The sequence below is a fragment of the Schistocerca americana genome, unplaced genomic scaffold, assembly GCF_021461395.2.
Source record: "Schistocerca americana isolate TAMUIC-IGC-003095 unplaced genomic scaffold, iqSchAmer2.1 HiC_scaffold_33, whole genome shotgun sequence".
Classification (NCBI taxonomy): Eukaryota; Metazoa; Arthropoda; class Insecta; order Orthoptera; family Acrididae; genus Schistocerca; species Schistocerca americana.
In genome coordinates this window covers 3,641,309-3,653,679 of record NW_025726049.1, presented here as the reverse complement: position 1 = coordinate 3,653,679, position 12,371 = coordinate 3,641,309, and the positions used below count along the sequence as shown (strand labels likewise).

Sequence of the window (12,371 nt, the reverse complement as noted above, 5' to 3'; positions counted from 1 at the left end):
AAAAAAAAAAAAAAAAGTAATGATAGTAAAATTCCAATCCCGGGAGCGGAAAGACTTACCTTAGGGGAAAAAAGGACAGGTATACACTCGCACACACGCACATATCCATCCACACATACAGACACAAGCAGATATATATATGTCTGCTTGTGTCTTTATGTGTGGATGGGTATGTGCGTGTGTGCGAGTGTATACCTGTCCTTTTTTCCCCTTAAGGTAAGTCTTTCCACTCCCGGGATTGGAATGACTCCTTACCCTCTCCCTTAAAACCCACTTCCTTTCGTCTTCCCCTCTCCTTCCCTCTTTCCTGATGAGGCAACAGTTTGTTGCGAAAGCTTGAATTTTGTGTGTATGTTTGTGTTTGTTTGTGTGTCTATCGACCTGCCAGCGCTTTCGTTCGGTAAGTCACCTCATCTTTATTTTTATATATAGAAGTTTATTATTTTATTTACCGGTCTTGCAGTTTCCTTGATTTCTTGCAAAGTACAGTACAATGAAAACCTACCATATTGCATAACAAGTAGATGAGTATAAACTTCAGAATAGCATCATCGCCATTAAATGACCTATGTTTTCTTTACTAACAAGAGAAGGGACAGAAGCAATAAACACAAAATCAGAACTGCTTTTGCTTGATTACAGCAGGGACAATAATTTTTAACATCTACATTTACAACAGATCATATTTACAAAATGTTTTCGAAATTTGCTCTGTTTACTCAAATGAAAGTATTGCACTGCTCAATCATTCATTTACACTCAACCCCGACTGCTGCACATGCTGTGGGGTGTGTCATCTGGTTATGTCATATGTTCAGTGTTTCTCACCAATTTTTGGGGTATTTTGAAATGTACAAAAAGGAAAATGCAGAAAGTTATCACATTTTGCTGCACATTACCTGCGTCACAGAAAAATAGTGTATACAAATCTTCTCAGATTTGCCACTGAATAACTTTGTCCAAGCCTCACAATATTTCACCAACACAACTGTTCGTCATCTTCAGGTAGTGGTGGGTCCTGTCATCACTGCTGCAAGATGTGGCTGGTGATATTCGCACAGCAGAATTGAAATTTGTCAGGCTAGAAGCAGGAGTACGAATGTGTGGACAGGCACTCCCAGTTGGATGGAAATGCCATTCATAGTAGCCTTCTGCTTATGTGTTGTGGGCAATGACTGCACTTCTGGACACTCGTGTGGTTAAGAGCTGAATTAACTCTCTGCAAGGTACTGCATCAGGTCATACATCGGAGGATCTGGTTTCTACTGTTTTAATTTCATGGCAGTCAGTGCTGGATTCTGGGCAGTGCTTAGTCAAAATTCCATATTCCTGTTGGTAAGATTGCCCACCGTATGGATACATGCCTCATTCTTAAAAACACAGTCCTAGAGTGATGATGCTGAGGATACAATTTCAGTCCTCTTGGGAAACGTGTGGTGCCCTGTATTCAGGCAGTGCTCTGCTACCATTAATTTACTGGGTGGCATTTTTGTCAGCGCTGTTGAACACAGTGTTCTTGCACAATGTGAGGTGTCTGCCCTATATAAGGTTTCCCATAATGGCATCAGATCTTATATATGATCTGTGTTTTCTAAGGTCAAAATTGTCTTTAACTGAACACAAACGATTCCTTAGTTTTGCTGGTAGACGAAAAACACACTTGATTCTGTTTCTCTTAGCGATTCTTTTAATTTTGAAAACATGCCACTGAAATATGGCAAGAAAGCCATTTGCAGTGCTTGTCTAAGTATCTTCATTTACATCCCTACACTGAACTTGCTTTGCTCAGAACACATTGCAAATCTGTTTACAAGAATAAACATTCTGCTGGAACACTGTTCTTAGGTGTTACAGTTCACCAGGCAGACTGTCGGTATCTGAAATCACGTGTGCTCTATGTGCCAGGGAGTGTAAGACACTACCACATTGTGCAGGGTGACGGCAACTTTTGGACCTCAAATATAACTCTGCGTGTATCAGTTTGCAGTAGAGACTAAGCCCCAGTGCTATGTCAGCTTTTCTTCTAACCGTGACATCCAGGAATGGTAAGCTGCTATCTTTTTGTACTTCCACAGTGAACTGAATATTCAGATGGAGCGAGTGCAAATGCTGCAGGGACATAGGTAGTGTCTGTATTATGTGGGCCACACCACAAATGTCTCTTCAGCATTCTGCCAGAAGGAGGAATGTTGGATATTTACTAAGGGAAATAGAGGATCTCCCATGGGAACACTGTCCACTTGATTAAAGTAGTTGGTGTTACATAAGAAATAGGATGAGGTATGCACATGTTTAAACAGCATCACAATTTCTTTCTCAAACTTGCTGCTAATAACCTCTAATGAGGGCTGCAGGGGCACTTTTGTAAGTAATGATATAACATTTGAGCTAACTAAAAGATCTGAAAGTTCTAGTTTAAGCATCTTCAGGTATTCTATGAAATCCTCTGAATTCTAAATATGATGGTCATAGTCATCCACATGATAAATTTCAAAGCTGTCACGTGGAAATTGCCAGTTGCATCTTGCAGCAGTGATGGTGGAAATCACCACCACCTGAAGATGCCAAAACGTTGTGTCACTGAAATATTGAGGGAGGGACTTGCATAATGTTATCTGGTGGGGAACCCAAAGTGTTTTTGCAACAGATCTATTAGGCAAGCCTGAAAAGTCACATATACTCCAAGCAGTAAGTACCTGTTATAAAATGGTCACATTAGTGAGCTTGGCAATTAATTAAGAGTTTATCAATAAATTTGGCTTCATTTTGCAAGAAATTGTGCTGTGTTCCAGTACTCCCTCTTCAACAAAACTAATGTCAGTTTCTGCTCCACCTCTTCAGCCCGAGATCCTATGTATACTCTTGAGCATTTGTGTAAGATACCTGTTTATTTATAAAAATAAAAGTAACTTCTATCATGACTTTCCCATTCTTGTCCAGTGGGTTTGTTATCCTGCTGTTGCCTACTGCAGACTACAAGATTACTGTTGAAGATTTCTGCAAAGTTTTTCTTCCTTTTTAGTGTACCAACATTTCACTGTGTGGTAATTGCCTGGTACTGTTTAACGGGTGTTTTAACTGTTGTTTCAGAGATGCAATACGAAGCAAATGCAGTGAGGATGACTTGCTTTCCATGATTGGGGCAGCAGTGAGAAGAAAGAAGAAACAACATGGAGGTAAGATACATTACAGCAAATGTAACTCTGTAGATAGAAAGAAAATTTCTGCTTAACAAGTCATAGCAAACATAAGAGCAAAATAGAATGAAAAGCAACAGTGATAGAACCTGTGTTTTTTGTGTAAACTTGAATTTAATTTTTTATTTAGTATTCATTCTGATTAATGCCCATTGGTCAACAGTATATTTCAGCCCTAGAATTTGGTTCTGCAAGGTCCACCAGATAGCCATATATGGCTGTTGTAACTCCTTTATTGGACTTCAGAAGTTTTCCAGCAACAAATCTTTTTTTTTTTTTCTTTCTTTCTTTTTTTTTTCTTTTTTAAAAAAAAGCTAAAATGCAGAAAACATCATAAAGCAAACACTCACAGAAAAGCATCAGTGTCCTTGAAACAATGGAAACTCCAGTAGGAATATCAACAATGTTGGAAAAGACAGATTACTACTTACTGATGAAGGCTGTGGCTGAAAGCTTTATGTAAGTGTCTTTTAATTCTTCCCATCTGCAGCCTAAGGTATCTTCTTTATGGTAAGTAACAGTCTGTCTTTTCCTTCATTATTCATTAGTGTTTTTTTTTTTTTATTGCTGTTTAGCAAGCATCGTGTGGTATATAAGGGATGTGAATAGCGTCAGATGTTGAATCATCACTCTGGAGGATATGAAGGTGCTGCATATTGGTGTGAGACAGCATTATCTGATGAGAGTTTGAAAGAAACCTCATTGTGGATGTCCATTTGGTCCCCTGGTTAAACCTTGCAACATCTGTATTTTTGGAGTATTTGGATCTGACAGTGGCCTGATGTTGGAAAGTAAGGGCTTACTCATCATCAATGTTCCAGTTGACTACATCAGACCACTACAAGGGAGCATCACTGTGTAGTGTACTGAGTACATTGTAACCTGTTCACGTCTGTGACTGCCATCTGAGAACAAGTACAGTAAACTCTTGTGCAGCTACACTTTTGGCTAGCTAGATTGACACTTGACAAGTTTCAATTTGCGTGCACCTGGAGCCAAGCATTTGCTGGTGTTTTTTGGCAATCTACTGCTAATCAGTGCACTGGTGCGTGTCAAAAGTCCAAGTATCGTCAATTCGTGCGTGTGTTGGTTGAAGCTCTAGTGCGTTTCTTATTCGTATTGCATGGTTTCATGCCACTGCCATCTATTGGAACTCCTTGGAAGTACAGTACATACAGTATTGTTCTATGGAGCGCAACGTAGGCCTGTCGAAACTGACAATTAGAGTGCGCCGCCTAACTCTTTCCACTTGTTGTCGGTACATCAAAGCTGAGTGTTTAACAGTGAACGTACAACACCCTGTTGTGTTGCCACGTGGGCTTGGGTAGAACAGAGGAAATGGCATAGATGTATCGAATGCTTTCATTTGATGGCTGCCACAGCCTGGTTTCAAAAATCAAAAGTTTGTCTAGGGCATCTCGAGTGTTGTCAAGTTGTGCATTTGTGTGTGTCTGATTTGAGGTTTTGTGCTCCCACTATGTGCCTTAAAGTGTCCAGAGATAAAAGGGGCCAAAAACCATAAAGGACTCAGTCGAGTGTCTGTAAAAAGAACACTGAACGTGACTAAGGGCACATAACATAAAATGAATGTGATCTTGTTGGAAAAAGAGCATCACACTTTGCAGAGAATTGATGCTGGTGAGCCACCCACAAAAGTTGCTGCAGAGTAGGAGTACAATTACTGATCGGAAGACAAATCGATCAGGAATTGAAAAATTTTTGTTCCATCCAAGCATTGGGCAGCGCAGTGAAATCTTGAAAAACAATGAGAAAAGGTGCACATCCTCAGTTAGAAGAGGCATTATTTTTGTGGCACGAATAAATAAGAGCCAAAGGTGTGTCAGTTTCAGGTCCTCTAATTTGTCAAAATGAGCTAATGAGCTGATAGAAGGAAAGAAGCAAGAATTCCTCGGAAGTAATGGCTGGCAGGATCATTTCAAGAAGCAGCATGGCATCCATGAAATTGCCATCAGTGCCAAATCATTATCTGGGGATGAAGCTGCTATGCTGATTTTAAGAAGAAACTGCACACAATCATTGACAAAGGAGGTTATACTGACAATCAACTTTACAAATGTGATGAAACTGGGTTGAATTACAAAATGCTGCCAACGAAAACCCTTGCCTCTAAAGAAGAAGAAATGGCTTCCAGATACAAAAAAATCAAAGAAAGATTTACTGTCCTCGCTTGCAGTAATGCCACTGGCAATCATAAACTGTGTCTTACTTTAATTGGCAAATCCAAAACACCAAGAGCATTTAGACACCAACCAACCAGCTTTCCCACTGAGGTACACGAATCAGTCTTAAGGCATGTATGAACAGTGCCGTGCCATCTTCAGAGAGTGGTTCCAGGCAGAGTTTGTTTCAGCTGTAGTAAATTACATGGAAGGAAAAGGACTTCCTTGAAAAGCGCTACTTCTTGTGGACAATGCTCCTTCTCACCCAGGTGATCTGCAAGATGGGGATATCAAAGTTGTATTTCTCCCACAAAATGTCACATCTCTATGTCAACCGATGGACCAAGGTATTCTTGAGGCGATGGAAAAACATTACAGACACAAGATGCTGGAATACTTAATAGGTGTGATTGATGCTGCAGATGATTTTGTGGAAGCTCTTAAAAAAATTGATGTTTTAAGTGTCATTCATTGATTGCTGAAGCTTGGAATCTAATTCCTCCAGTTCCTCTTGTTAGGTCTTGGAAAAACTCTTAGATCGTAAGGCAACCTAAGTGGTGGGAAGGAGGAGACAACACCGAAACTCAAGCTGACATAATTTTGGTGAATTTACTGGAGAAGCTGGTTGTAAAGACACACACTTCGAAGACATTGAAGAGTGGATGGAAAATGGCATTTTTTCATGTGACTGAGGATGAAATCGTCCAAATTGTGACCGATCATAAAGCGTTAGAAGACTATGTTTCTGATGATGAATCAGAGAAAAATATTCCTCACACATTCTGTTACGAAGTGATCCAAACTGCCCTGGAGTACATCAGCCAACAGGAGGAGACGATTTATCCTGAAATAGTTTGATTTCAACGTTGGAGATGTATTGTTGCAGCAATAGTTTCTCAAGCAAAAAAAAAAAAGAAAAAAAGGCATTCGTGACTTCGTTACCAAAAAATAAACTCTAATGAAGCATCCTAGAACTTCTATGTCCATAACTTAAAAAGTTTTTTTTTTTTTTTTTTTTTTTTTTACTTTTCTTGAAAGTTCCTCTGGACAGACTTTTCGTTCCTTTGAGTAATCTCTAGATTTGTTTCATAATTTTGTTCAGTAGTTTATTTTTTATTCAAAAGAGTAGGTAATAAAATTAAAACTCCTGTTTTTTCCTGCTGCCAAATAAGGGAGATTTTTTCTGTAAGAATGCAAAATAAACGAGCTTTGTTATACAGTATTTAAAAACTTTGAGTTTTCAATCATAGTTTGGTGCCTTTTTGACATGTCAACACAATTTTTTCAGTAAAAAAGTGTAGGGTTATTTGCAACCATATCAGTAATGTTTTACATACCCTACGCACGTTTTACGATCGTATTTCGCAATATTGACGCAATTTGGAGTGTTCACATGTGAAAACAGGGGGACTTTGATTTATCTGGAATTTTCGTTATCGGAACTGACCACCGTCCTGATCATTTCGGATAAACAGGAGTTCACTGTAATAGTCTCCTTGCAACATGCTGTGTCATACAGCTAGGAGCAGCCAGACTATGGAATTGCCGTCCTGCGCATAGGCTGCCATTAACACCCAAGCAAATGACTGCATGTGAAGTGGTGCCATGATCAAGAAGTACGGACTGCTAATGAATGGCGTCACATTATGTTCACTGATGAGTCCCAGTCCTGCACTGCTCCAAATGACTATCGTGGAGAAGTTTGACAGTGACCCGGGGAGATGGGGAGAGGTCCCATTCTTCCACATTTTGGGGGGGGGTGGGTCACAAAGGAATCCCATGGTGTGGGGAGCCATTGGGTATGACTTCAGGTCACGGCTTGTAATGGCCGTGGGAACTCTGATGGTACAGCAGTGTGTAATAGTATTGTGGTGCTATTTTTCAACAGGCCGGTGCTTGTCCACATGTAGTATGTGTCTCTTTAAATTGTCTGTGTGATGTTGATATACTCCTGTGGCCAGCAAAATCCCCATATCTGTCCCTGATATAACATTATGGGACCAACATGGACGTCAACTCCATCCCACTGCCTGTATCCATGATTGCAATGTCCAGTTACAACAGTTGTGGATCACCTTTCTCAGGAGGGTATGCAGCAGCTTTACGACATCCTCCCGCACTGTCCAGGCCAGACAGGGTGCATTGCTGTATTGATAAGTGGGCTCAAACAGATAAGTTCTGTGTAAATTTGACTCTGTTTTGTTATCACTGAAATAACATCACATACCCTCTAAATTAGCTATGTTTCAATTTGTTTTCTCCCCACCTTCTGAGTGTCTCACTTTTTTTCAAGCAGTGTAATTTAAGACAGACATAAGAATATGAAAATGGGATGGCATATCACATTGCTATTCAACTATGCCCCTAAGAAAATTGTAAGATAATGGAGAAGAGCAGGTGCACTATTACACTGACTAGAACGTAAACTTAAAGATAGAATTATATTGTGTAGCCTATACCGATGACATAATACTAATTGACAAAGACATCACTGATATGCTAAAGCAATTTGAAATATTAAGGGAGCAAGCTAGGAAAATTGGACTACTAATTTCACCTGGAGAAAAAATTCTTGGCTGATACCAAAATGGCACTGGGTGAACTTATATAGGCAATGACATAGTATTCGGTGTTAAATAGTTTAAATAATTTGGTGAAAAAGACCACTGAACATCATAATGAAAAGAAGGCCATAGAATCCAGACTTCAGAAAGTACAAACTGTCTCTCAGTTAACTAAAAGTATTTTTCCTGGAACTCTAAAATCTAACATTGTACAACAGTGATCAAATTAGAATTTCTTTATGCATGAGAGAGACTCTTTGTCCAGCACAAGACATGAAAACAGCAAACTGAATTAGAAGAATGTAAAATTGTAGTAAAAATCTTAGGTCCAAGAATAAAGGATGGGATACATCACACAGAACCCAGTGTGAAATCTCCAGGCAAATTCCTAAAAGCTCTTGTTACAATGTGTCTCCAAGGAATCCAACTTGTGGGACATACAGAAAGAATGTATCCAAACAGGCAGCTCATTGGATTCCCACATACTTGAAAAATAAGATCCTACTGATGAAAACAAACAGGAAGAGACCTTAAGAAATTGGAATCACCACATTTACAGTATTCTGATGTAGTGATGAGTCACACAGAGTGCAGTTTCGCAGTAGCTTGATCGATGCTTGTACTTGTGTATGTAGTATATGCAAGTGTGTACAGCGTCTCTTCTGGTGTACTCACGATATGCTAATTTAGTGGCCGAGCAGTAAACCGGATCCCTACTCGGTTCCAGTGTGCTGTGCTAATCATTCTTCTTCACTTGACATTTATGCTTGGAGCTGCAAGAGAGGCCATTTTCCAGATAATGCCACAAAAACAACAAATTCTCAGATATCAGTTTAACTTACACGCTTCAACATCATAGACAACATTTCACATTAATATGTTGCAGAACACTAGATTAGTGTTAAAATTGCCAGAGTAAACATTGTTCTCCATGTGACAGATTGTCAAAAGATGTCCAAAATCGATAAATTTTATATCTCTGCACAGAGAAGCAGCTGGTTGCTCATTGTCATCTGTGGTGCTAATCAATGGGTCGAGCTCGTTGCTGGCACAGCGCCACCTCAGAGTAAGTGGCCCCTCATCCCAGCAGGTGTCGATGTTTAAACACCCGTATAGCTCCCAAGACTTACTGCGTCTGTGGATAACTCCATCTCTGCACAGAACTTCCCACATTTCCCACACAGTGGGCCCTCGTGTCTCTTACACACAATAAATCTTCAAACTTATTTCATTGGCTAAGTTAAATTTCGAGTGTGATGTGCTATTTCGTAAAAAATAGCAAACGGTAGACATGGATGTTATTGTGACTCTTTCCTAAGGCAACATTTGTGTATTACACTTGTAGAAGTGCACTGCAACATAAAACAGTAGACCGTAAGTTCAAACAATGGAAACTCCAGGTTGGAATATCAGCAGTGTAGGAAAAGATAGAGTGCTAATTACCATAAAGATGGCACGTTAAAATGCAGACAGGCACAGTTAAGACACTTACACATAAGCTTTTGGCCACAACCTTCATCAGAAAAAGAAATAGAAATACACACCATTCATTCACACAAGCAAGCACACTGTGGGGAAGCAGCCTACTCACGCTGTAGTAAATTCACATCAGTTTCCATTGAGTGTCAGCTAGTCTGCTGTAACTAGCTCTGACGTCATAAATGTTGCGCAATACCTTAAAAATCAAGCAAATGAACTAAAACTTTTCTAGCATGTCAGAAATAATATTAAATTAATGTGTGTTAAATATCAGTTCGATAACTTCAGCCATTTCCGAGATTTGGACGTTTTTCTGGAAAAATCATTGGCGCAACAGAACAGAGCTAGAGACTTCAAAATTTATATTTAGATTCATCTTTCATAATGATTTAATAAAAACAGTACTTTGGATTTCACATATTAAGATTTTAGTGGAAATTCATGATTTTCTGGTTTTCGTCTCAAAACTGAAGGAAGCGAGATAGATTAAGTAGGTTAATAAATAAGGCTAGGTTGTTTAGATTTAAATAGGTTAGAGGTCCGCTATGATTATGAAGATGTGTAAAGTTTCTTTTTAATACCTATAAAATTATAGCGATAGCGGATCTCAACAGGGCCAGTTCAGAGCTCATCTAGTGCGTGCAGGGCAATTAAATTAATTCTCTCGCCTAAAGTATTTAACTTAGCCACGTCAAAATTTTATTATCAATACTTACCTGCGTGCTGAATGCATGTTTAAATTAAGAGCTTCTTCGGCCATCAGCCAAAGAAGCTATAAATTATTATGTAACTTGAAGTGGTGCGTTACTAGCCCAGCGGCTAGTCGGGATAGCGGATTTGATCAGGCGTTCCCTCAGCCGTCCGCACCGCGGCTTTATATATAAGAACACTGCGCGAGGAAGCAAGGCCCCAGTTCTCTCCAGACGCTGAATGACACGCCATCTGTGTCGGTAGTCGCGTCGCATCAGTGTATCTGCTACAAACAGCCTCGGGTGCCGTATTAAGTTACTAGAGATACGCGGAACCATGAGAACATTTCATGTGAAGTGTTAATTCTGGAATGATTTTCATTAACTAGCTTCAGTTTGCGTATTGTCGTATTTTCACGTGCCGTCGCGGGACAGACATTCTACCAAATATTTAGCGTGGCGTTTGATGAAATATTTTCATCAAATTATGGCGAGCATTCTTTTAACATTTAATTCGGACATTTATAGTTGCATCAGCGCATTAGACTCTGAACTGCTCTGTTAGTTAGGTTGTAGGGATACTTGTGGTTTTTATTAGTGAATTTCAGAATATACTCAAATATTTTGGAAAACCGTTTTTGATTAGAAATCCCGGACAATCTCCTAATTCCTCAGAGCTATAAGCTGCAGCTATAAGAACATTCTCAGGCAAAGTGGGCACTAGGATATCTATTTACTGGCTCCAAGTTTTATTAAATCACTTTCTGGGGGTCACGGAGTAAATAGAGAGCCAGTGTTGAGAACGGCAAAAGACAGCAATAACAACATTCTAAAAGCTAGAAACTGATTCAACACGCAAGCATATATCCAGCAATCAGATTTTTTATTATTGTTACAAACTTATACATCCGCCGCCCCACATATGGTGCATCGGCCGGGAAACAACTAAGTGAAAGTGATTTTTAACTATTCGGATTCGCGAGTGAAATGCGACACGCAACTGAGTATAGAACAGTGAATGTGTTACGTGTGCATGTGGACGACGCAATTGGATTAACAACGCATCTGGATTGACGGAGCTGGCACTGAGTCTAGCGGTGCTGCCGGCATCGCGAGAAGCCAGTCTCGCCGCACCGCAGTCGTCCGCTGGAGCAGCCGACGCAGAGCCTGCAATTGCGGGCCACGCTAACACACAACAGCCGTCGGAGAGCCGTCTGCAGTTTAACGTGCCACGTCGCATCAGGAATCCTGGTACGCCGCGCCGGCAACGCCATACGTCGTGCAGAAGGAACTAAGTTAAGTGAAAAACTGTTAAAAATTTTACTAACCTGCACTAAAAGACTGTCGGCGATGGAACCGTCAAAAGAAACTGAGGTTAAACTTAAATCAGAACCTATGTCTGTTGAGGGAACTGTAAATCCAGACAACGGTTCGAGTGTAAATATGCATGAAAGTAGTAATGTTAAGGTGAAATATGAAGTATTGTCTCCTGGCAGTAGTGTGGGAAGGGGCAATGATTCAATAATAGAGACTCCTGTAGTAAAGCGGAAAGTAGAAATGATAAATTTAGTGGATGATAGTTTCTCTGATGAATTAAAAATGAAACAGTCATCAGAGATGGTAGAGTTTAAGAAGGAGAAGTTAGATATGACTAATCAATCAGAAGTTTCAGTTAGTTTTGATAATTCTGGTGTTGGAGCTAGTTTTTCGTCACCTGAGTGTGATAAAAAGCCAGCTCGTGAGCAACCCAAAGATGCTGGGGCTGTTGATTTAAATGTTATATTACAAGCAATAGCTGCCAGCAATGCTGAATTAAAGTCTGAAATGGTGGCCAGTCAAACAAATTTTAATAAACGGTTTGAGGCAATGGACAATAAATTAGAATCCAATAATGCTGAATTAAAGTATGAAATTGTGGCCAGCCAAACTAGTTTTAATAAACGATTGGAGGTAATGGACGATACCTTCAAGGCTGGTTGCAATAAGTTGAAAAGGATCTTGACAGTTTGAATTGTAAAATTGATTGCAATCATGAGGATATTAAGAAAAAGGTTGCTCAACAGTTTTCTGAAATGTATAAAACAGTTAAATCCGAAGTTGCTGAGGTTCGCAAAGACTTCCAAATGGAAGATGCGAAGCTGGAGCACAAGTTAACAGAAAAGATCGAGGCAGAATCTGAACTGTGCTCAGATAGATTTAAAGATGTTAATATAAAAGTAAACATATGTCAAGCAGAAGTAGAAGCAATCAAAACTGACACTA

General features: G+C 39.7%; 1 protein-coding gene across 1 annotated transcript in view; it reads left to right on the top strand.

Annotated features, from left to right (window-relative positions):
* The window catches only part of LOC124580515 (molybdenum cofactor biosynthesis protein 1-like), a 68,399-nt gene that overhangs the window by 33,864 nt on the left and 22,164 nt on the right, over positions 1-12,371 (top strand). Inside the window, exon 6 of the mRNA XM_047131263.1 lies at positions 3,091-3,176. Within this exon, the coding sequence (XP_046987219.1) occupies positions 3,091-3,176 (86 nt within the window). The remainder of the gene's footprint in view (positions 1-3,090; positions 3,177-12,371) is intronic.